We start from the raw sequence: 25547 nt of genomic DNA, 5'->3' as shown, positions 1-25547 counted from the left end.
TGGGAATATAAAGTAGAGAGCTTCATTTTTTATTTCTCTTTTTCTTTTTTTGTTTTTGTTTTTCTCTTCTTTCTTTCTCTCTTTGAGTGGAGTTGACTCACCATGTTACATTGGTTCCAGGAATGCAGCATGGAAGAGCTTCACATTTAGGCTTAGGTCTACACAGCTGAAAGTGGTACTTTATTTGAAATCCAACACCCCTGTGAACAAGAAAGAATGTACACTTGCACAGGCACACCTTGCACAGCATTTGGCCACTATCGCAGGATAGTTCTGTAATTCATCTCCTGACTCATGGGGTTGCTCTGTCAGTGTACTGTGACATTGAACCAGATGCCTGTTCATTCAGACACATCTGGAGACATCCAGGCAAACAGTGTGTTCCTTTACAAGTCAGCCATCTGGGAATATCTTTGGAAATCATGAGGTTATGGAGCTTGTGCATCTGTACTCATCAAAATCCGTGATTCCTCTGGTCCCAGGCAGTTCAGTGGTGGGGAATGACTGCAGGCTCCACTTTCCACCTTCTGCTCTTTGAACACATCCAGTTTAAGTGTGAACACCTCCCCTTCCATGAGCGAGTCAGCCGTGCTTTTATTTCTTTGTCTACAATTTCAAGTTCAGTGGGTTTACTTTTGCGATGCCAGGGAAAATGCATAATCTTGTGGGCTATTGAAATTCAACAAGTTGGTCTCTCAGAGTCCTTTAATTTCAAAAAAGATGATTTGTGACAGCAGCCCAGTAAAGGATTTCAACAGGCTTCCATCACATCACCGACTTAATTAAACCAAATCGCTTTCAAACACTCTGCAACCTAGGGTGGCTAAGGGAGGGAAGATGAAGAAAAAGCATCATCGTACTTGTAACACACTTAATTGGCTTCAAGGTTCAGAGTACAGGTTTTTCCTAATGGATGCTGCCACCAAAGCAGTTATAGTTTATATAAAACTGTGTTTCAGGAATCCAGTCAGTGTCATTGTTTCTTGTGTATGAGTAGCATATATGGTCCTAGATAAGGACAAATGACCAAACCTGGCAGCTCCAGCAAAGTAGGGGGTATGTTTATATCCATTTCGTTCCAGAATGAACTTCCTGAGCTCCAGGGTGAATCACAGTTATAGACGTTCATCTGCTTCACTTCCTGCTGCCTCTAAGCAGCCTTCCAGCTAGAAGGGGACTAACTCCTCAGGAACTGCCTAGATCTGAGGAAGGTCCCTTGTAAAGTAAGAGGAGTAAAAGATATCCTAGAGTGGCCAGTGTTATTTTTTCCTGAAATAATCTTGCGCTCTGCAGCAGAGAAAGGACATGGGCAGGGGCGTAGGTGTGGGGCCATGCAGGTTGAGGATGGGAATGGAGAGGTCTAAGGTGTAAATGCTCCTGGGTAGGTGAGGGACAGACAGCCCCTCTGGGGGAGGCCAGCAGTTCTGGGAAGGGATTTTTCGAAGAGGATGAAAGGTTGAAAGCCCAGGCCACCTCCGCCAAGGAGCCCTTGGGTGAGATTAGTCTTTTGTAGGGATGGCGCTTGGACTTACACACTGCCTCGGAACCGCTGTGGCTTGGAAGGGGATCTGCGCAGCTCTCAGGGCCAGAGGCCTGGCCACATTGTCTTGGACAAAGACTGGTGGTTAGGGGAGCCTGGTAACCTCAGAGGGGAGTCAGGTGCCAGCACTGCAAGACAGGAGCAAGCAGGGTTGGTCTGAGCATAGCTGTGACTCCTAGACATGGAAAGAGAAGGACAGAAAGGGAAGATACCTTGGATACCTGGAGGTAAAGGTGAATTTTAATTTGAAGAGGAAAAGAATATGACCTAGTTTTACCCATTCCTAATAAGCTAGAAAAGCCAGTCATGTCAACTGCACTTTTCAAATCAGAACATTTACCTCTCCTTAGCCACCATCAATAATATTAATATTATTAATAACAATAATAATAATAAATAGTATAGATGTTGTCCTTAATTCCTATTACTCCACCTCGGGTATTTTATGACTCTTGGTCTACAGACACTTGGAGGCTGGAGGAAATTGACTGCCTAGCCAGTTAAATTATGGCTCCAGAATTCAAACCCAGGCCAGTCTGATTCCGTAGCCACCCCATCCCGCTCCACCCGGATGTTCCTGGCACCCACGTTGTTTGTTATCTTAATGTACCATGAGGGATCAATACACTATTTGCCACAAAGGATAATGATTTTACATGGGAAGGTCATGAGCTAGAGACTCAGATAAACTTTGTTATCTCTCTGCTATGCTGACGATTTTGCTTTGGGGAAGCAAGTGTAATTTAATGAGCTCTGTTCTCAGCCATTGGACCTGACGCAGGAGCTTCTTCTGATTAAGGAGTAGCTACTCCAAGTGCTAGTTGGGGGGTCCAGTAGGGTCAGAGCATGTTCACTGCAGCTGAAGTGGTGTGTTTGGGGTCAAGAGCATCTACAAATCCATAAGAAAAGGCAACTCTAAATAATGGGCCAAAGCATGAGATCAATAAGTATAGGTGGGCAATACATATGTGAAATGCTGCAGACTCACAAGTGATCAAGGTCCTGCAAATTAAAGCGACACCATGATTCGGTTTTCTGTTTATCTGTTTTTTGGAAAAGAGGAACACTGAGACTGTCCAGAGGCAGCAGAGGCAAGCATGAAGCGTTGTCTGGGGGGAATGTGGGTCGATGAAGCTTTTCTAAAGGTCAATCTGGCATTACCTACCAAAATTGTAAGTGCCTGTACAAGCAGTGCCATTTCTAGAAATGAATCTTCAGGAAATAGTGATACATATTTTTGAGGATAGTTATTGTGGTGCTGTTTAAAATAGTAAGCAAACAATCTAAAAAGTCCATTTCCAGGGAGATTGTGAAGCAGTTTATAGCATGATCAGTGTCATGTGCTGGTTAAGACCATGGACTTTGGAACTAAATGGCCTGAGTTTGAATTATGGCACCATGTCTTACTAGCTCTGTGACCCTGAACAAGTTCTTTATCATCTCTGCCTTGGTGTTGTCATCTGTTAGGGGGATAACAAATAGCTCCTCTTGCAGAGGGGTTGTCATTAGTGATTGTATCCAGACATGAAGGGTGCCTCGAGTCTGACACATAGTGAGCACCTTGCAAGTGCTTTCTGTTATTATTGTTATTGCTGTTGTTTTTGTTGTTTTTTTCTGAGAAATACTATTCAGTCACTAAAGAGAATGGATCTAAATACATGAATGTTACTATAGCTTTTATCAATTTTATAATGAAAAAATAAGGATATCTTACCTATCTGCTCAGTATATTATGAACATATTACATATAGCTTGTATGCTTATTGGATATTGATCTCATATAATATTGGAAAAGTTATATCCAGTAGTTCTAGGCATTGCTTAAAAATTGCTGTTTTTTTTTTAAAGATTTTATTTATTTATTCATGAGAGACACATACAGAGAGAAAGAAAGAGAGAAAGGCAGAGACACAGGCAGAGAGAGAAGCATGCTCCAGGCAGGGAGCCTGACGTGGGATTCGATCCTGGGTCTCCAGGATCATGCCCTGGGCTGAGGGCAGCACTAAACTGCTGAGCCACCCAGGCTGCCCAAAATTGCTGTGTTTAAAGTCTGGTTATGTTAGAGCCCACTACAAAAGCTTAAAATCAGTAAGTCACTATGAAAACTCAACCATTTGGGGATGTGAGTTGTTTTGGAACTCAAAATACTTTGGCTAAGTGGAAAGACCCTATTATGAAAATAACAGATTTTCATTTCCTCTCTAATTTTATAACTCTTGGCAATACAACCTTTATTTTGCTGTGAAATGCTGGAAAAGGAAATGAGTGGATGACTGAGTTTTATTTTCCAAAATAAATACATCTGAATTTTGTCTAGAGATTGTAGGGTTCGCCACATCAGGTTATTGCCTGGAAAGGGGGCGGCAGGGAACGTGGGTGGGGGCCTTTCTTCAGAGCTCTCAGTGTAAGCATGAGTACTCAATCGCAGGTATGCTGAAGCAGCTTTAAAACTCTCTGAAAAAGGGCCTTTTGAGAAGGGCTTTTCTTTGGGGATGCTTGAGAGCCCTTGCTCCGTAGCTGTGATACCCACGCAGCACACCACCTGGTGGGCTTTGGCGGTAATGGCAGGAAGTGTGCCCCAGGACTTGAGTTCTCTAGCACACCGGACTGTTCCCCAGCATCACACAGTGTGGAGGAGGTCAAGTTGGTAAAAATCATATTTCTGTATTTGTAACTCTTTTCGTTTCTTTCTCCACTGGATTGGGCAGTCGCCCAAAAACTATATTTACTCCAAAAAGACATTGTTGCAGAAATTCTAAGAGGACTACCCATGTTCTTTTGGGAAGAGCAAAGGATTTTCTATAAAAACCATAAAGTTTTTTTTTCTTACTTGTCTTGAGAAATTTAAGCCATAAAAAGAACTGCACAGAATCCTATAACCAGGGGCACCTGGGTGGCTCAGTGGTTAAGCACTTGCCTTTGGCTCAGGTCGTGATCCTGGAATCCTGGGATTGAGTCCCACATCATCAGGCTCCCTGAAGGGAGCCTGCTTCTTCCTCTACCTGTGTCTCTGCCTCTCTCTACGTTTCTCATGAATAAATAAATAAAATCTTATAAAAAAAAAAGGAATCCTGTAACCAGTTCTCACAGGTTATCCAGAATTGACAAATACTAAGATTTTGTAATTCCAATGAATGCATTTCATCATTTTTAACTAAAAGAAACAAAACGTTCCATGTGAAGATGAAGTCTCTTTAGTATCTATCTCTAATTTCACATCTCTTCCTCATTTCCCACTGATAATCGCTATTATCAATTTGGTAAATATTTTTATGATCCATTTTTTTATACTATGAAGATTTTTCAATTCAGTATGTATCATTGACCTCCTGCTACATGCCAGGTACTGTTCTGCAAATGCTGGATATATCGGGGAACAAAACAGATGCAAATCTTTCCCTTTGTGGAGTTTGCACTCTAAGTAAGGCACACACACACTTTTTTTTTTTTTTTTTTTTTTTTTGCAATTGTATAGTATATTAGAAGAGAAAAAAACATGGGTGAAAGTAAAATTAGAGCAGCATGTGGGGGACCAGGGTTATGTGTATGGGCAGGAAGGGCATCTTTGACAAAGTCAGATTGGGCCAAGTCTTGAAGGAAATAAGGGAATTAGCTCAGTAGTTTCCAAGTGGGAGAGCATCGGGACAGAGAACCTGCTGGTGGAGGATGTGCCTGGCACTCTGAGGACCAGGGGGGACCAGTGTGGCTGTGTTGGAGGGATCAGGTGGGAGAGTCAAGGGATAGGGTGGGAGAGTCAACCTGGGACTAATGAGGAGGGATGGTGTTAGTGGCATGTCCAGGAGAAAGGGTCACGTGGGGCCTCTGGACCACTGTTGGAAGGTTGGCCTGAGCAGTAAATGGGAAACCCCTGCAGGGTTGCAGTCGACAGATGATATGCTCTGCCTGGATGCTGTGTTGAGAGCCTATGAGAGGGGCCAACGGTAGCACAAGGGGGTCAGTGACTGCAGCAATCCAAAGGGAGATGGTATTGACCTTGACTGGAGTGGTCGCAGGGTGAAGAGAAGTGGTCACATTCTGGATGTTGTTTGGAAAGTAGAACCAGAGGAGCTTCTTACAGATTAAACATGGAGTGTCAGAGGAAAAAAAAAAAGGAGTTGAGGGAAATTTCTCTTTTTTTGTTCTTTAATTGAGGTGAAATTCACATAACCTAAAGTGAGCCATTTTTCAGCACATACTTCAGTGGCATTCAGTGCCTTCACACTGTTGCACCTTTGTGTAGTTCCAAGTATTTCCATCTCCTGTTAAGTAGCTTCTCTAGGGTGCTTGGTGACTCAGTCGGTGAAGTGTCTGCCTTTGGCTCAGGCCATGATCTCAGGGTTCTGGGATCGAGTCCCATCAGGCTCCCTGTTCAGTGGGGAGTCTGCTTCTCTCCCTACTTGTGTTCTCTCTCTTCTCTCAAATAAATAAATAAATAAATAAATAAATAAATAAATAAATAAATAAATAAAATCTTAAAAACGACAACAACAAAGCAGCCTCATTTCATTCTCTACCTGACCAAGCCTCTGGCAGCCACTAATCTACTTTCTGTATCTCTGGATTTACCATGCTGGATATTTCATGTTAAGTAGAATCCTATGATATGTGATCTTTTGTGTCTGGCTTCTTTCACTTACTTTACATTTTCAGAGTTCATCCCCATTGTGGCAGGTATTAATAGTTCATTCCTTCCATGGCTGGATAACATTTCACTCTGTGGATATGCCACGTTGTTTATCCATTCATCCACGGTGGATGTTGCATTGATTTTGTCTTGTAAGTGTTGTAATAGACTTGCCACAAATACTTGTACACAGGTATATGTTTGAACATCTGTTGTCCATTCTTTTAGGTATGTATGTGTGAGTGGAAATGCTGGATCATTTGGTAGTTCCATCTTTAACTTTCTGAGGAGCTGTCGAGTTGTCTTCCACACTGTGGCTGCACCATTTCCCATTCCAGCCAGCAGTGTATGAAAGTTCCAGTTTCTCCACATCCTTGCCAACATTTGTTATTTTCCATTATTAAAAGAAAAATGATTGTCGCCATCCAGTGAGTGTGATTCTGAAGTGTTTGGCCTGCAGGGATAGAGTTGCCATCATTGAGATGAGTAAGGCCGTGGGTGAAAGAGTATTTCACGTAGGTAAAAGAGGGATGGGACAGAATGAGTAGTGTTGTTTTGTCAGGTGAATTTGGGATGCCTCTTTAACATCTAAGTGGCATTGTTGCATAGAGTTAGGTAGATAAGTTTGGAGCTAGCAAAGGAGGTTGGAGCTGGTGATATAATTTGGGAGTCATTGGCATTTAATTGCTATTTATAGCTATGGTACTAGAATATAGACAGACAAGACACCAAGGACGGAGCCCAAAGGCATTCCAAAATTAAGAGGTTGGGCAGAGGAGGAGAACATACAAAGTAGGCTAAGAAGGAACAGCCAGTGAAGTGGATGGAAAATCAGGAGGTGTGATGTACTGTGAGGCCAAGTGAAGAAATCATGTCCAGGACGAGTGACTGTATGAAAGGCTCTCAAAGGTCAGGTGCGATTAGAAGTGAGAGTGGACTTTGGCTCTGGTGTTGGGGAGGTCACAGGCAGTGTCAGTGGATGACAAGGAACAGACACAGTGGAGGTAGTGCTCTCCAGATTTCGTTGCAGGAAGTAAGGAAATGACACATTGGTTGGTGGGGAAAATGGGGAAAAAGGAAGGCCTTTTTGTTCCTTCTTAAGGTTGGAGAAATAACATTTTGTGTGCAGATACGAATGATCTGGTATAGAGCAAAACATGGACTTTTCTTGTCGAAAAGGGGATAGTTACTGAAGAGAGATCCTTGAGGGACAAGTAGAGGGACTGCCCTCAAACAGCAGCAGGGCTAGTTCCTCCTTGGTTCCTGTGGGGAGGCAGATCCTGGAAGGCAGGGCAGCGGGAAGTTGAAGCTGTGGTGTCTGTGGATGTGAAGTAAGAACAAAGGTCATAAGCTGAGCGTGCAAATGGGCAAGAAGGTGTTGGCAGTTTGGGGAGAGGTAAGAAAATGTGAAATAGCCCTTTGAGAGAAGTGGCCAAATGAGCTGACTATGGTCGCGGAGAATGGTTGCTTGGGACCAATGCAGGCACGCTGTGAAGTGTGCGGTTTCTTTCAGCTGCACGTGGCTGCATGAGTGCAGGGGTGAACGCTAACATGCGTTGAGCACTGGAGGACAGGCAGGTACAAGGAAGCAGGAGAAGAAGGGCAGGGTATAGGGGGCATATGGAAGATGAAGATTACACAGATTGGTGTTGATTTCCAGCTGATGGAGGGGAGAAGACCTCAGGGCTGAGAAACGGTGACACGGCACTGTCATCAGTGGGTCGCTGATCCTCATGGGGGCAGAAAAAATCACTGGTGTCAGGATAGCAGAGAAGGTGAGAGGAAAAGGTGGAGGCTTGTGGCAGAGAGTGGGGTGCATTTGCAGCTGGTGGTGATGATGTGGGAGCCACTGGCTGAGGCTGAGTGGGGATTATTGAAAGGGATGGTTAAGGAAATGAGATCCCAGAGCCCTGGAAAGATCTCTGGATGTGTACTGGTGCATCTGTAGAGTTAAGACTCAAGAAGTGATGGAGACTATCCATTGCAGAGAGAAGGGAGAAGAGAGCTGACCTGAGGGTCAGCAGATGGTGGGGATGCTCAGGACACTGAGTATTGGGTGATCTCATCTGATGAGGTGAAATTAGAGCTGGGGCCTTTTGTGGGTGAAGGGAGGTGCAGGGAGGAAGTCTACTGCTATCTCCTCATCCAGTGGTCCAGGGATGAGGAGGAAAACAGCTTCGCCTTGAGAGGACCATAGGGCAGGCAGCGGCCCCAGGGGAGAGCCAAGTTTCTGTTGGGGCCAGAAGGTGAAGGGAAGGTTCAGGAATAGATGATGTAATAGTATAGTACATAGATGACATAATGGGTGTTTTGTTATAATAAATATTATAGTCTAGGTAATGTAATAGATCAGATAATGAGCGCATCATAGTATTGTTTTGTGCAAGTATAGTTTTTTAGAAAAGGCAGTGCAGCATCCAAAATCAAATTCTTCTTACGTGATTGCAACTCTCTTCCTAAACGTATGACCTATGACTTGGAGAATAAACAGCTGCACACTAAAATAATACTCCAGGAGAGGCCCAGCACATAAGAGGCTTTCAGCAACTCTTTGTGGAATAAATTAATATAATATCATTATGTCAAGTTGAGATCAAGGCGACTATATAGCAGAGACCTGGAACTTCTAAGGAAGTGTTCTGTTCCCCGTGAGGGTTCTGATATTCCATTTAACAAATATTTACTGAGAGCTGAGTACCTGCTACGTGCTGGCTGAACAGAACAGTTAAAGTCTCTACTTTAAAGGAGCTTAAATTTAAACCAGTGCTAGTTCATGGGCATGAGACTAGATGTTTGAATGAAGAGATTTGTGCATGATGTTTTTCCATTAGGCTCCCAAATATTATTTAAAATCTTATTCAGATGTGGGCTCATTTTTATTTATGTATGACTAAACCTTTTAACACTACACCAAAGTGACACAACTATGTGTGAATGTGTGGTGTATATATATGTGTGTATATACATGTGTGGTGTATATATATGTGTGTGGTGTATATGTGTGTGTTGTATGTATATATGTGTGTATATGTTGTGTGTTGTGCATGTGCATATGTGTGTGGTGTGTGTTTTTTTTTGTGGAGGAACGGGCTAGAGACGAAGAAGGAGTCACATCTCTGTCATCCTCTCCTCTTCTTGTCCTCCTCCTCTCCCAGCATTAAGTATGAGAGCCTAAGGTGTTCAGTAGAGAATTATTGGAAATTAGGAAATTCTTTTATAATTCCCTAATCCTATTTCTATAGTTCATAGAGTTCTTTTGGATAAGTGAGTGAAATTTATTTAAGTATATATGGAAAAAATAAGCAAGGGTGTTCTAGGCATCTTTACGGTGTTTTATTATAGATATTTCCTTTTTTAAAACACCAGAGATGTTATTTTTTCTATTCAAATGCATATGTAGCAGGGATTAGACAGGAAGGACCATGACAGCAGAGGCCAGTGGGGATTTTGATAAACTGAGGCCACATGCTCCTTCTGAAGGGATGGCAGGTTCTTGGCTCCTGGTCTATGTTCCACATGGGAATGGAGGCCCAGAGGGACCAGAGCTTCTGATTTCTCAGGAGAGATTTAAAAACCCTTAGATTTTAATGAGTTCTCATTTTTTAAATGTTGGACACTAATTCCACCATGTTTACGATATAACAGAAGCCAAAGGAGATATTCCACAGGTGGCTGGTTTGAGACCTCTGAGTTAGGCTGTCCCCAAACAAATGCTAGCATTTATGATGTTTAAGAACAGCCACGACTGCTCCAGACTATAATTCCAAATGTGCAGACTTCCTTGGAGATTTGCATCTACAATGTGCAGGTGTCCCATCTCACCCGTTTTCTCTTTGCTCTGCTCAGGGTCTGCTAGGGCAGCATGGCTAATAGAATGCTCTGTGCTGCTGGAAATGTTCTGTCCATGTGCAGTCCAATGTAGTAGCCACCAGCTCTGTGGGATTATCAAACACTCAAAATGTGCCTCAGGTGACTGAGGAGCTGAATTTTTAATTTTAGTTAATTTAAACTTAAAGAGCCACATATGGCCAGGGGCTACCCAGCCTTACTGTGGTATCTACAAATTCTCATCCCACAGAAGCCCAACCAGGAGTTACTGAATTGAACTAAATAAGACACACCTTTGTTTTGTTTTTTAAATTTGTGAGCGAGAGGGAGTGAGGGAGAAGCTGACTCCTCACTGGGCAGGGAGCCGGATGCAGGGCTCCATCCCATGACCTGAAGTGAAGGTAGATGCTTAACCCACTGAGCCACCCAGGTGTCCTGAGATACACTTTTGATTCGCAAAACGGAGTAAAGAGAAAAGGGAACAAACCTCCCGATGGTAGTTGGGGCCAGGGCAGTTTCATACCTCTAAATATATGAAACTTCTAAATCAAGCTGATATAGTTTTAAATAAAATATGTTGCATCCTCCTACCTGAACAAATCTTTCTTCATTATGGCCTGGAAGGCCAGGTTCGCGTTTAGGACTCCTGGACTAGTCAGGTCCCTGCCTTGGAGCATGGTGGCGTGGGGAGAGCCAGCCCCTCCATCCCCACCCCTGCACCACAAATGGCCTGACCAGTGAGCTGGGGTAGAGTGGAACTTGACCTCACCAGAGTGCCAGGCCTGTCATCTTTGGGCAGTTCTCTTCCTATGGCGTATTCACCTTGTTCCTGTTTTGGTTGTAGCTGCTGCATTAGACTTTGAGACACTGCACACAGCTTTGCAGAAGTGCCATATGAAATGAGTTCCTGGGCTGATCTGGGCCTAGACCTGCCCTCTGGGACAAGCACCAGGATCGGTTTGACACTCTTGGGACCTCATGGAAGCACCTCTCTCATTGCCTCCAAATTGAGGGATAATCACTTTGCTAAATGGGCTTGTGCAGAATTCTTCAGAAGCAAATTAGAAGTGAACTTGGCTGCTGCTTTTGAAGAGTGTTTAAGAACTGAAGCAAGGAATGGGCACAGATGTGACTCTGGCCAGAGGTTAATAAGGAGAGTTCACTTCATTAAGCTGCTTATTTACCATCACTGAATCATCTTTGGCAACATGCCTCAGAAGACTTTTCTTACTTGGGGCAATCATTTATGCCCAAAGAACTGGACAGGCAAAGATACATTACAGATTGCTTTTTAATCCATGGGTAAATAAGTCCGGTGAGTTCCATGTGATTAAAGCCATTAGCTAAAATATCAGGCATCTTAATGCTCAGGATGTGTACCTGGATTATCCTCATCTAAATAACATCTTTCAGATGATTTATAAATTCTGAATCGAAGTAGATAAAAGAGAAAAAAAAAAAAACCCACGGTCATTGCCCTATGTGCGCACGTATTTGCAGGTGAATGCTTGAGCAGGGGCAGTTGGAGGATGGCTTTGGAAGCTGACTTTGAACCATTGATTGCTCACCTCCTTTTCTAGTTGGAGGCATCTGTGGCAGGTGCTGTTCCTGGTAAGGAAAACTGCTCACCTCTCGGAGCTCGAGACGCTGCCCTTGTTACGCGGCAGCTCCCCCCTGTGGTGGAAAGGGAGAACAGGCACAGATTCCGTAGCCCTGAAGGAAACCAAGGCCCCAGGCACAGAACCAGAAGGGTCGGCGGATATGGTCTGGGGAGAGCCCAGGCTCCAGTTGGCTGTCTCTAGAATTCAGGACTGCCCCCCCCCCCGCGCCCCCCCCCCCCACAGGCCCCAAGGCTTCCACTGGATAGTTGAGACCCTGCAGAGGACTCCGTGATTGCCGCTCCCCTCCTGGAGGGCACTCACATTTTCTTGCTGTCTCCTTAATTTCCTCCCTACTGTCTCCACTTCTCTTGGTTAGACTGCAGGACTTTATATCTCATAAATGATACCGTGATCGAAGTTAATGTCAGTATTTTCTGCTGAAATGTGTTGTCTTCTGGGTGACTGTTCTCTTGATATAAGTACTTGGCGACCTTGAAGGTGGCTTTAAGAAGTGATGGGTTCTTTTTCTCATTGCCTTGACTTAATTTTTCCTCTCCCAACATCAATTCCAATCTTCAGAACAGAAACCTTTGAAACATTAGAAGCTCAGAGACATCCCTCCATGCTTTATGATTCTTAGACTGAGCAGGGTTGCTTGAGATTAAATTTGAAAGCACCATCTTGCCCATGTGCTTATTTCTAAGGGATCTATTAATCCCACGTGCTTATTTTTAAGGGATCCTGTTATCCTGTGCGCTTATTCCTAAAGGATCTAGTAATCCTGTGTGTTTATTTCTAAGGGATCCTGTTACCTTGCATGCTTATTTCTAAGGGATCCTGTAATCCTGTATGCTTATTCCTAACGGATCTAGTAATTCTGTGTGCTTATTTCTAAGGGACCTAATAATTCCATGTGTTTATTTCAAAGGGATCCTGATATCCTGTGTGCTTATTTCTAAGGGATCTAGTAACACAGAGGCAATGCAGAAGGGTAGGATTTGGGGGTAAAAGTGAAGATGGGAGAACCAGGGAAAGATAAACAGTTCCCAGCCCTTCCCTCTGTTCTTTGGAGGGGGTAGACAGGCCTAATGCTGCTGCTGTGGAATAATTAGGAGTCTACTGTTCTTCATTTCCTCTGGATTCTTACACACAGGGGAGGTGGCAGCAGTGGCTGTGGGAGTTTCCAATCTCTACTGGCTACTTTTTTTTTGAATGCCAAATAAACTTTATATTAATGCAAGACCAACATTTTCGATACTGACCAATGCATAGGGAGCACTCTTTGGGGGGAGATAGTAATGTCTTGGTGGGCTTATCATATACATTTTAAATACCTTTTAAAGATGTAATAAAGATTTTACAAAAAAGATAAAATGGATTGACATCACTCAGAAACACTGAATGAAATACCATAGCTCTTTGTACACATTTGTAAAAGAATTTCTCTTTTTTTGTACCTTTCCAGGCTCAAGGGGGTGGGGATACGTTCCCACTGGGCCTTTCGTCCCTCGGTCTGAGGCTCTTCTTTGCTGGGATCTCTAGCTGCCAGGGGGTGTGTGGGAGGGTTGGGCTGGGGGGTACATCCAGGAAAGGACTGGCTTTTTTTGGATGTCTACATCTGTTAATGAAAAATTTACTATTTTATAGAAAATTCTCATTTCCCCCCCTGGTTTCTCACCAGAAGTTTCTAACTTCCCTGCTGGTGGTGTCTGGGGGCTGGGTATCAATGATGGGATTGTGTTTTAGTGATTAGTGTGTTCTGACCAAATCAAGCCGAGAAGTCTAACGATTTTGATTAACATCAGTGTCCAAACAATTCGCAACATCGACAGACTCCTGATTCAGTCCAGACAGACGGTTATTCAGAAATCCTTCTTCATGTTCCCTTGTGGTTTCTGCCAAATGGTAATTTATTTGAGGAGAGGTGCATCCTTCTCAGGGAAAAATAGTGCCCATACACTGCATGAGCATTTCTCATCTCAGAACGACACTGATTCTAAGCCTGCGTAGGTTGGTGTGGGGCTTCCACAGGAACCTAAGGATGGCCCACACTGACATTTCATGCATCTCCAGCCTTCAGCTTGCCACTCAGTTCTTGCAGGAGGGCCAGAGGAGGTGGTGCGGACAGCCAGGGCTGAAGGAGGAGGAGGGGCCCCATGTGGGCCCCGTGTATGTGCAGAGAAGCCTGGAAGCAGGAGCGAGCACTGTGATTTAAGGAAAGTGCGAGGGATTCTTCGGGGCTGAAGCCTCAGGGGGTACTTGCAGGGGCATGGTGGGGGAGCAAACTCGAAGGGGCCCGTTCATGAAGTCCCCTTAAGAGTGGCTCTTCTGGTCAGGTTAGAGGTGTGTAGTAGTCTTAGTTTCATCTTTGACAGTGCGATGCCACTCACAAATTTTATAGAGGGAATAGCATGTTTACCAGTCACGGAGAGGAGATATTGCTGTGAGTTGTAACCAGCAGAGGTGTCTTCTTCAGGGAGGGAGGAATGATGTCAGTCACACTTTGAAGAAGAGGTAGAAGAAAAGGAAGATGCTTCATTGATGCCAGGGTAGGGGGTGTCCACTGTTTACAAGACAGAGGCTAGCAGGAAAGAAGAGACGAGGCTCTTTTGCTGGTCACATGGCAATTGATGTCAACTTCATTTCATTTGAGGACAAGTGTAATTGGTGGAATGTCCTAGAGATGGGACCGTGAATGGGGTTCAAATTGAACTGAGACCCCCAAATTTGGCTGTGTTGTCCCCTCCTAGCTTGAGGACAAGTATCAGACATTCCAGGGTTCCAGAGCAGCCCTTTAAGGGTGTATATAGATTCAAGGAGTATATAGAACCTACTTCGGTGCAAGCACTGAGCTATACCTTGGCCACTGACATGGGCTCTGTTGTCTCACTGGGGCACCTGATTTGCCTACTATTCTTTTCTGTTCTGTAAGACTGTTCCCTTCAGGGAGTGAAAATGGGAGTAGTTTTCTTGGCCTCCGTTGATTCACAGCTACTTCTTGATCCCACCAAGCCTGATAAATGCCGGGCACTCTTTCTAAGAAATTAGAACCGTTAGCCATCAGCATCAGCTTTATTCCTTGGGTGGAATTTGAATTTGCTCTGCAGCAAATATTTAGCTTTGCTGGCATTCCTGCCCTTTGCAGGCCTAACCTATTAGGACATGGGAGCCTTCTCTTTTGGTGTGAGGGAAGGCAGTCATGAACACATCAGGCTCTTAGTAAGAGGAAGTTTACCAGTTCGAGGGACGGCCCACCTTTCCAACAATTATGGGAAGTTAATTAATTCAGCCAGTAAATACTGTACAATGTATTGGAGCTGTATTAGGGAGAGGGAAAGGAACAAAACCAACATGGCAGCCACCCTACTGGAATTGACAGTAAGTGAGGCAGGAAAAGCAGGTAAACAGTTTAGCAAATTTAGATGTTTTTGCTTTTTTGTATGCTTATTTTCAAGAGTCCTGGCTTGAGCTTTGATTGCAGCCCTGCCTCTGCTGTGTGCTAGCTGTGTGAGATTGAATCCTTATGAGACAGATAAAATTTTTAAGCAATAAAATGTTGTCAAAACATAGGAAGAACAAGGAGCCTAGTGGTTTAATATGACTGAGCAGACATGGCTAGATTTAAAGCATCTTGGCATATACAGTCCCTGCATTTGAAGAACTTCTAGTTTATTTTTTAGGACAAAGCTATGCTTCATAGACTCCCTTGATGAGCAAGGAGCTTTTCTTCCTACCTGTTTGGATTTGACAGCGTGACACCAAATGCTGTGGTTCAGACTTGGGTCCAGTGTTTGGTCCTTGGCACACTTTGCAGATTCATACCACTTAGGGAGCGGCTGCGACCCTGGTGTGCCCAGGTGCATGCCAGCATGATTCTCTCCCTCCCTCTGTGTCCAGCCGGGGTTCTCTTCTCTGATTGGAAGAGTGAGTTTTCGGGTTAGGTTAGAGGTGTGTGGAAGCCAGCAGAGTGCCTGTGTCCCCTGGGTTAGCTTGAGCTCCTGCTATAATTTCATCCTACAAAGCAACACAACCCATCTGAGAGAGAGAGAGAGAGAGAGAGAGAGAGATCTAATTGAATGTAGCAGCCTTTGGTATTTGCTTAAAATGCTAAACGAGAGACCCATGTTTCTAAGAGCAGGTTCTCGGGGAAATTCTGAAATTGCAAGCTGCAGCCCTTTCTCCTCAAGCTTGGTTTGGCTGATTTCCAAAGCATCGAGGCCAGCGATTGAGGGACTGAAATATAATCAGTGGTGATACATTTGCACCACATGAAACATTCTCTGCCTCCAAAGCTTCCATTGGCTGTGGAAACAGCGCACCAGCAACAGCTCCTGGCTGCTGGACTCTGCAGGGAGGGAAGATTGGATCACAATGGTAAGAGACTCCAGAGTTTTCGGTAGACCTAGTTTGTGACCTGGGGAGGAATACCTGGCATCTGCTGGTGACAGTGGCTGTGGGTAGCAGGAGCCTGAACTTGGGCTCTCAGGCACTGTCAGCTTTTTGCTAGAAAGGGCGGGGACCTCCTTGGCACCAAAGCACTGACTTTTGAAAAATGATTCCTTTGATGTCAGGAGCCTTGTAATTAATACGAACCGTTTGCTGGGCTCTGCCAGGGAAGGACAGTCGCACGGTGACCTCAAGTGCGAGCCCTGATTAATGCAGTCTCTGATGTGTGTGCTCTTCCTCCGAATGCAATTTGTGATTTCCAGGAGGCTGCCTCAAAGAAATAATTGCCTGCTTTCTCGATATTTGCGTGCGGGGGTACCAGCCCATTCATACAGAAGCCGCTCTTTTCGCGACTCTGGTGAATTGTCACAATTCTGCGAGTGTCACTGTTGATTGGAGGCATCTGCACATTAACCGTTACTAGAGCAAACTTTTAAGTGATTGTTTTTTTTTTTTTTTCTTTCACAACTATCATCGGCAGACAGTGGCAAAAAGAGCCCAGGTTCTAAAAGAAAGTGTAAGTGACTTTGGAGGAAGTTGGCTTGATTCTCTCCAGCAGAGCAGACGTTGCCAGGGGGAGGCCTGCCTTACTGGGAACGTGAGGTCTCTGGACGAGGTGCGGGAGCGGCCGGGCAGGACAGCGTCCTGAGCCGGGGTCTGCAGCGGTCCTGCGGCCCTCCAGGCGCCTTTGCCCCGGGGCCCGCCACCCCGGAGCAGGCAGTGAAGCCCTGAAATGTTTTCTTTAAGGACTCAAGGGACGAAGGACATTGGTAATAATAAGATTATATAACATTTAGGTTATAACATAACCTATTACTGTTTGGAGAGAATGCCTGAAATACACTTATTTGACTGCACAGCTGATGTGTGGGAAATGATTATTCCTTTTATAATCCAGATGAATGAAGAGAGTGCTGATGAGGGTTGTGGGAATTTTTAGAAGTAAGCCTGCCTCTCCAGCGACTCAGAAAAAGGGGACATTGGAAACCAGAGTTATGAAAATATTTCACTTCACTTCCTGCCCTCACCATCCATCCTAGATCGCTCACTCCCGAGCACCAGCCCTAGAAACAGAGCTGCAAAGCTCAGGGTCAGATTGTTGCCTCCTTCATTGACAGGTGGTACCATTTGTCAGCTCATCTGTGCTCCAGGCTCTTCTGACCTGGGGAGAAGTCATGTTAGGGACTCACCTATTTCTCCCTGACCAGCAGGGTGGGTAAATATCAACACTTGAGGATTAAATGGGGCTCCTTAGTGCTTTGGAATGTTTTGCCTCAGTTCTTGAGGCATAATAATTCTTTTCTTCTCTTTATTAGCCTGAGAACATTCCTTTAAGGATTAAAAAGGACCAGGCTGAGATGCAGATAGGGCTCCTGCTAGCACACGTTGAGCGTGGGCATAGACTTGAGCATAGCGACAGTCTTGTACAGTATTCAGGGGATGACAAGGGGCCCGCTGAGGACTGAGTCACTTAAATGCAGTAGCACAACCTAGGAAAACATGTAGACCTCTTTTTTTGATTGCAAAAAAAAAAAAAAAAAGTTGAAAACATTACCCAGTTGTACATTAAGCGAAACCTTCAGTCTAACTGAGCTTTTCTGAACTACAAACGCTAAAACGGTCACGGTTTTGTAGGGAAGACATCCATCCTAACCAGCCAGCTTTTGTAAAAGGAATCTTTCTTTGTAGTGCGAACTCTGTCCAGAGAACAGTGGGTTGAAAAATCGGCCTTTGATTTTAAGGGGACTTAAGTCCCTTCTATAAGGAGAAAGAAAACCAGTCATGTTTCTCATCGTGCAAACATGATCCGTTATCTTACTTATCCAAGACGAAAGGCAGTCACTGTGTTTAAAACCCTCTCCTGGCCCTCATTATTAGTGTCAGGAGCAAGTCAGGGCTTGCGGGGTGCCAAGTAAGTCAGTGCTGCTGTGGGCTCAGATTGCTTGTTTTTGTTTTATTTGCAAATCAAAAGAAAATGCAAATAGTTAAATCCACCCCACATAATTGCAAACAAGTTTAAGTTATTTCAAAGCAAAGGAAATGTGTGAATGCTTTCAAGGAATTTTTACAAATATTGAGGACACATGTGCTATGTGCCAAGTGTTTTAAATACTTTGATAATCCTCATCCTTTCTTTTAAGCAATATTATTATTACCACCACTGTACTGACGTAAGGTACAGAGGAGTGTTTTCCTAAATTCTTCTTCTCCTTTCTCCTTTCTTCTTTCTCCTTTCTTCTTCTTCTTCTTCTTCTTCTTCTTCTTCTTCTTCTTCTTCTTCTTTCTTCTTCTTCTTTCTTCTTCTTCTTCTTCTTCTTTCTTCTTCTTCTTTCTTCTTCTTCTTCTTCTTCTTCTTCTTCTTCTTCTTCTTCTTCTTCTTCTTCTTCTTTCTTCAGGATTTATTTATTTATTTAAGAGAAAGAGAGTGCATGCACATGAGCTGTAGGGGCAGAGGGAGAGGGAGAGAGAATCTGAAGCAGGCTCCTCACTGAGCACAGAACCCAACACAAGGTTCAATTCCACAACCCTGAGATCAGGATGTGAGCTGAAACCAAGAGTCAGATGCACAACCACTGTACCACCCACGTGTCCCTCAAGGCCCTTATTTCTTAAACCACCTCATCCTACAACCTTTTAAGGTATAGAGGAGGATAAGCAAGGCCAATGCTTCAGTGATTCAGCCTCTAAAGCTTCAAATACTGTTTGACATATCTCTTTCATATCCAGTCTGCTCCCAAGACAGGTCTGTTCTTTCTTGGTGTCACCTGTTTGGGTTTCTTGTCATTTGCACACCAACACCCTATTTCTTACTTTATGTTTCCACTCTGGTCAACTTCCCTTAAACAGTTCCCTTAATCTGAGACAGTCTTATGTTATGGAAAGAGAGTTTAACTGCACTCAGACCTAGAGTTAAATTTCTGTGTTACCTACCTGTTTGGGTGGTTTTGGACAGCAGTTTTTAAAAACTCTTTAACAATTAGTGTTCTTATTTGCAAAGTGGGAATAATGAGTCCTATGTCTATTGGGTCATTGTGATAATTGCATTAATGTTTGTGTCAAGTCGGATGTCTGATTAGGCTGAAGGTCATGGTGATGAGATGAATTGGAAGGAAGCTTTTCAAATTATTGAGGTACAGGATGATAAGGATTCCAGTTAGGATGGTGGGGAGGAAATGAAAAAGAATCAAAGTAGGAGAGTAGATGCATGAAACATTCACTTGTGTCGGCCACTGATTGGATGTGATTGTGAAAAAGGAAAGCACAAACTTGTATCTGAAGCAACTAGCTCAAGAAGAGTGAGTAAGAATCTCCTGGCTGCAGTTCCTACATCACCTGGCATGATGCCTCACACAGAGTAGATTGTGTGTATTGTCAGATGAATGAAAAAAGACACATGGCAAGGAAGAAAAAGTGTGAAAGTCAGAATATATAAATAGATGACTTCTGTGGCATGTCACCCAAAGTCCAGTAAGGTATTTAGAGGTGAGTGACAGTGTAATGTGTTCTGGATGTGGAGGCTCAAGGTACTAAATGGCCTTTTGATTGTGTTCCTGAAGAGAAGAAGGTGGATTCAGAGGGTCGGGGAAGTGATATGTGCCTATACTCACGTGTATATTTGGAGATTTTAGAATTTTGAAGGTGACATATAGAAGGCAAATTATATATAGCCAGAAATGACTAATGACTTCAGAGCGGTGTTCTTGATAATTGATGACCTGTAATCACATTGATAAGATGAATAGAAAGATGTGAAGAATATGAGTGGATAGTGAAGCCCCTCCCCTCAAAAAAAAAAAACCCACAGAGAAAAAAAATATTTTATAAATTAGAATAGGTAAGATATTAATTGTCAGGAAGAGGGATATTTTGATGACAAATTTTAGGGAATTGAATGTTGGTTGGTTTTGAGTTTCTCCTTGAAGACTGTGTCAAGAGCTTTAAAAATTTTAAATTGCACATACCAGTAGTATAATGAAGATGAATCGTTTCTCCTGTGCTTTCTGTGGTCTTCTATGAAGGAATTGCACTCAATGGGCTAAATAAAGGAAGTGTGAAGCTGAAAATAAGCAAATGTGAACTCAGTTCAAATTTCATCCCGTTGGTCAGCCACACCAGTCCATATGATTCATCATGGATACTGGACAGGTCCCATTTGGCGAGAAGACGCAAGAGTGAGTGTATACAGGATGATGGATAAAATACCACGGAAGCTGTTGCTGATCAAGCCTACTGTTGATTGTAAAATCAATGTGATAGATGAAAGACCTAGCGTAAAGAGACTAATTAGCTGGATAACCTAGAAATTAAATGGATTCCAGTCTCTAGGGAGATGCTCAGAGGTTTGTGGAAGAAATGGGATAGTTCAGGTTATTAGCCTTAACTGCAATTTTAAATCTTTTCTTATAAATGTGGACATGGGCACAACATTAAAATTCTCCAGTATTCATCCAGTGTTGGCTATTTTCAGTACTTCTGGTTGAACTTAGAATAGGCAGGTTTTGATATGTGGATTATCTGCCCAGACATCTTTCGGCCCTTGAGGATTTTTGGGTCTGTGAAGGACCCACTCCCCAAAACCCACCACCCTGAGTCAGCCCCTCTTATTGTAGTCTCACCCAGAAGGGCAAGCATATTTGGAGGCATTTGATGTTTGCATTCTGAAATTTGCTGTGGTTGGACTTATAGCTTGCTTTACAAAAGTACTTAGATTAATTTCCTTATTTGCTTAGTTACTGTGTTTATTTTGGTTTCAGTAGTGAAATCAAAATATAAAGCATGTATTGGGCAGTCCCGGTGGCACAGGGGTTTAGCGCCGCCTGCAGCCCAGGGTGTGATCCTGGAGTCCCGGGATCGAGTTCCACATCGGGCTCCCTGCATGCAGCCTGCTTTTCCCTCTGCCTGTGTCTCTGCACCCCCCCCCTTCCTGTCTCTCATGAATAAATGAATAAAATCTTTAAAAAAAACCCACAAAATATAAAGCATGTATAGAAATGTTTTAAGAAATGGATAAAGTCTCTGATAGAAAGGGGAGAAATCACACCAGCATATACTTAATAAATCTCACTTTCTAATTAATTCTTGTTCTGTATCCATATAATTTTAATGTTTCCAACTAACACTATGGCTGATTAATGAATTCATGGAAAGTGTGGCTCATCAGCTTAGGTATTTCTAGAGGCAGGCTATATTGTAATATGTTGCTACATCTAAACCTTCCTGAATTTGTGCTCACTCAGCATAGAGATTCTTTATAAAACTATGTTTATAACTTATGTTTATTGACACTAGAGAAGATGAATAACATTTACTCAGTCTGGGATTTAGAATTGCCTCGTAAGTTTGTGTGAAAGTGCATTGACATATAGTGGGTGAGTTTTTTAAGATGGACCAAAGTGGGGATGCCTGGGTGGCTCAGCGGTTGAGCATCTGTCTTAGGCTCAGGGCATAATCCTGCAGTCCCAGGATCAAATCCCTGTCCATTGATGAACATAAATGCATAAATTCTCAATAAAATACTAGCAAACCGAATCCAACAATACATTAAAAAAAATCATTCACCACAATCAAATAGGATTTATTCCTGGATTTCAAGGGTGGTTCATTATTTGCAAATCAATCAACATGACACATAACATCAGTAAAAGAAAATAACCATATGATCATTTCAATAGATGCAGAAAAAGCATTTGGGAAAGTACCACATCCATTCATGATAAAACCCTCAACAAAGTAGGCTTAGAGGGATCATGCCTCAACATAATGAAGGACATATATGAAAAACCCACAGCTAATATTATCCTAAATGGAGAAGAACCGGGAGCTTTTTCTCTATGGTCAGGAACAAGACAGGTATGTCCACTCTCATCATTACTATTTAACATAGTACTAAAAGACCTAGCCACAGCAATCGGACAACGAAAAGAAATAAAAGGCATCCAGATTGGCAAGGAAAGAGTAAAACTTTCACTATTTGCAGATGACATGATACTCTATATAGAAAACTCTAAAGACACCACCAAGAAGCTGCTAGAACTGATAAGCAAATTCAGTAAAATCACAGGATACAAAATCAATATACAGAAATCTGTTGCATTTTTATATACCAACAATGAAGCAGCAGAAAGAGAAATTAAGAAATCAATCCCATTTATACTTATATCGAAAACTGCAAGATACCTAGAAATAGCCCTAACCAGAAAGGTGAAAGATCTGTACTCTGAAAACTGTGAAACACTGATGAAAGAAATTGAAGATGATACAAAGAAATGGAAAGACATTCCATGCTCATGGATCAGAACAAACAATATTCTTAAAATGCCTATACTATGCAAAACAATCTACACATTTAATCCAATCCCTGTCAAAATACCACCAACATTTTTCACAGAGCTAGAACAAATATTCCTAAAATGTGTATGGAACCACAAAAGCCTCCAAATAACCAAAGCAACCTTGAAAAAGAATAACAAAGCTGAAGGCATCACAGTTCCAGACTTCCACTGTGTTACAAAGTTGTAGTAATCAAGATAGTATGGTACCGTTACAAAAATAAACATATAGATCAATGGAAGAGAATAGAAAACCCAGAAATGAACCCACAATTGTATGGTCAGTTACTCTCCAACAAAGTAGGAAAGAATATCCAATGGAAAAAAGATAGTCTCTTCAACAAATGGTGTTGGGAAAATTGGACAGCAACGTGCAGAAGAAGGAAACTGGACTACTTTGTTATACCATATACAAAAGTAAATTCACAATGGATGAAGACCTAAATGTGAGACCTGAAACCATAAAAATCCTAGAAAAGAACACAGGCAGTAACTTCCTTGACATCAGCCATAGGAATTTCTTTCTAGATACATCTCCTGAGGCAAGGGAAATCAAAGCAAAAGTAAATTATTGAGACTACATCAAAATAAAAAGCTAATGCACAGTGAGAGAAACAATCAACAAAAGGCACTCTACGGAATGGAAGAAGATATTTACAAATGACATCTGACAAAGGGTTAGTATCTAAAATCTATAAAGAACTTCTAAAACTCAACACCCAAAAATGAATAATTCAGTTAAAAAATGGGCAAAAGACATGAATAGACATTTTGCCAAAGAAGACATCCAGATGGCCAACAGAACCATGAAAAGATGCTCAATATCACTTAAAATCAGGGAAATAAGTCAAAACTACATTATCACCTCACACTTGTCTGAATGGCTAAAGTCAACAACACAAGAAACAACAGGTGTTGAGAAGATGTGCAGAAAGGGGAACCCTCTTACACTGTTGGTGGGAATGCAAGCTGGTACAGCCACTCTGGAAAATGGTATGGAAGTTCCTCAAAAAGTTAAAAATAGAACTAACCTATGACCCAGCATTGTACTACTAGGTATTCGGACTACACTAATTCGAAGGGATCCATGCACCTTGATGTTCATAGCAGCATTATCTGCAATAGCCAGGTATGGAAGCAGCCCAAATATCCATTGATAGGTGAATGTATGAAGAAGAGGTGGTAGATATACACAATGAAATATTACTCAGCCATATTGAAGAATGAAATCTTGCCATTTGCAACAACATGGATGGAGCTAGAGGGTATTATGCTAAGTGAAATAAGTCAGCCAGAGAAAGACAGACACTATATGATGTCACTCATATGTGGAATTTAAGAAACAAAACAAATGAGCAAAGGGTGGGGGATAAAAGACAAACCAAGAAACGACTCGTAACTATACAGAACTTGCTGGTCACCAGCAGGGGGGTGGTGGAGGGTTGGGGGGAAATAGGTGATGGGGATTAAGGTGTGCACTTGTTGATATGAGCCCCAGGTGATGTATGGAAGTGCTGAATGACTATATCGTACCTCTGAAACTAATATTACACTGTTAACTAACTGGAATTTAAATAAAAACTTAAAAAAAAAAGAATAAATCCAATTAAAAGGTTGGTTTTTTTTGTTGTTGTTGTTGTTGGTTTTTTTTTGGATTATAAAAGAAACATGTGGCAATTGAAGAAGATTCAAAACATGCTGAAAATGAAAGAAGAGTACAGTCATTCAGAGCTAATACCTATCAGTTATATATACATAATTCTGGCCTTTCTTATATGCCTACCCATGCTCGAACTCAGTATACACACCACACATGTACACATGCTTGCACTCATATATACATACCACGCACATATAATTTTTACTAAAGGCAGTAGGGTAAGTCTTTCTTTAATTATATATTCACAATATTCTGCATTTTGCTTCATAGCATTTGTCACTATTTTTAATTGTTTATATTATTATTTGATTAATGTCTACTTCCCCAACAGCCTGTAAACTCCCATGAGTAGGAATCATGTTTCCCATCATAATCTTGATGGCCAGAATGAAGCCTGGCATATTAAATATGTATTGAAAGAACAAAAAAATAATATTTCACTTAGGTTCAAAAGTAAATATTCATTTCTGAATATCATTCATAAACATGCTATTTAGTTCTGCTTTTTAAAAAATGTATCATGGCCATCATTCTGTGCCAATACATGTAACTTTCTGTCATCATTTTAATGGACATTGATGTTATTTCCAATTTTCCTGCAAAATTATTATTTATAATAGGCTGAGTGAGAATTTTTATGCATTCAAGTTTAAGCAATTGCCAATCCAGTTCTTTTGCTATTTCACTATACAACATCAAGGGGATAAATGACCTAATTTTAAAAGTGTTAAGTAGAATAATGGACAGAGCAGTGGAAGCAGAGGGAGGTGTTTTTAGAAAGGTGTTTTTAGAAAATATGGGCATACTTCATTTTATGGTGTCTTACAGTTACTGCCCCCCCCCCTTTTTTTTTTTTTTTACAAATTGAAGGCTTGTGGCAACCCTGAGACAAGCAAGTCTGTCAGCGCCATTTTTTATAACAGCATTTGTTCACTTTGTGTCCTGTGTTACATTTTGATCTGGAATCAGTGATTATGACTGGTTAAAAGCTCAGGATGGTTGACATTTTTTAACAATAAAGTATTTTAAAATTAAGGCATATACCTTATTTTTTTAGGCATAATGCTATTGTACACTTAAAAGACTGCAGTTTAGTGTAAGTATGACTTTTATATGCCCTGGGAAACGAAATGATTCATTTGACTCACTTTATTGTCATATTCACTTTACCCTGGTAGTCAGGAACCCCACCTGTAATACCTCTGGGGTTTGCCTGTTGTGTTCTGTGTTTCTGATTGAAAGAGGGTTGAAAGCAGAGGAAAAGAAGACTAGATGAAATTCAGTAAGGCAATATCTCACCTCCCTTGTAGCTAAAATCTGTAATTACACTCTGAATCATGAGAGCTTAGGCCACCTTGTAGAGCAAGGAATCCCTCTCTACCTTTGCTCCCTGTAAGGTCCGGTTGATCCTTATTTGGTCAAATATATAGGCTTTGCCAATGGCTTATAGTCTTCCTGACCGGATTTATGATACAGTCAGTCTCAGGTAAATAATCCTTCCTCTTTCATTCCATATCAA

The 25547-nt window shown here is 42.2% G+C and overlaps 1 protein-coding gene across 3 annotated transcripts in view; it reads left to right on the top strand.

Moving 5' to 3' along the window:
• The window catches only part of PLD5 (phospholipase D family member 5), a 414584-nt gene that overhangs the window by 46887 nt on the left and 342150 nt on the right, over positions 1 to 25547 (top strand). Inside the window, exon 1 of one of the 3 annotated variants that reach the window (XM_038542690.1) lies at positions 15581 to 15967. The exons of the other annotated variants lie outside the window; for them this stretch is intronic. Coding sequence (XP_038398618.1) covers positions 15965 to 15967 — 3 coding nt within the window. The 5' untranslated portion in view covers positions 15581 to 15964. Of the gene's footprint in view, positions 1 to 15580; positions 15968 to 25547 lie in introns of those variants that run through there. 3 annotated transcript variants of the gene reach the window in all.

The sequence above is a fragment of the Canis lupus genome, chromosome 7 (genome assembly GCF_011100685.1).
Source record: "Canis lupus familiaris isolate Mischka breed German Shepherd chromosome 7, alternate assembly UU_Cfam_GSD_1.0, whole genome shotgun sequence".
NCBI classification, from domain to species: domain Eukaryota; kingdom Metazoa; phylum Chordata; class Mammalia; order Carnivora; family Canidae; genus Canis; species Canis lupus.
The sequence above is the reverse complement of the archived record's forward strand: the minus strand, read 5'-3'. Positions and strand labels throughout refer to the sequence as shown.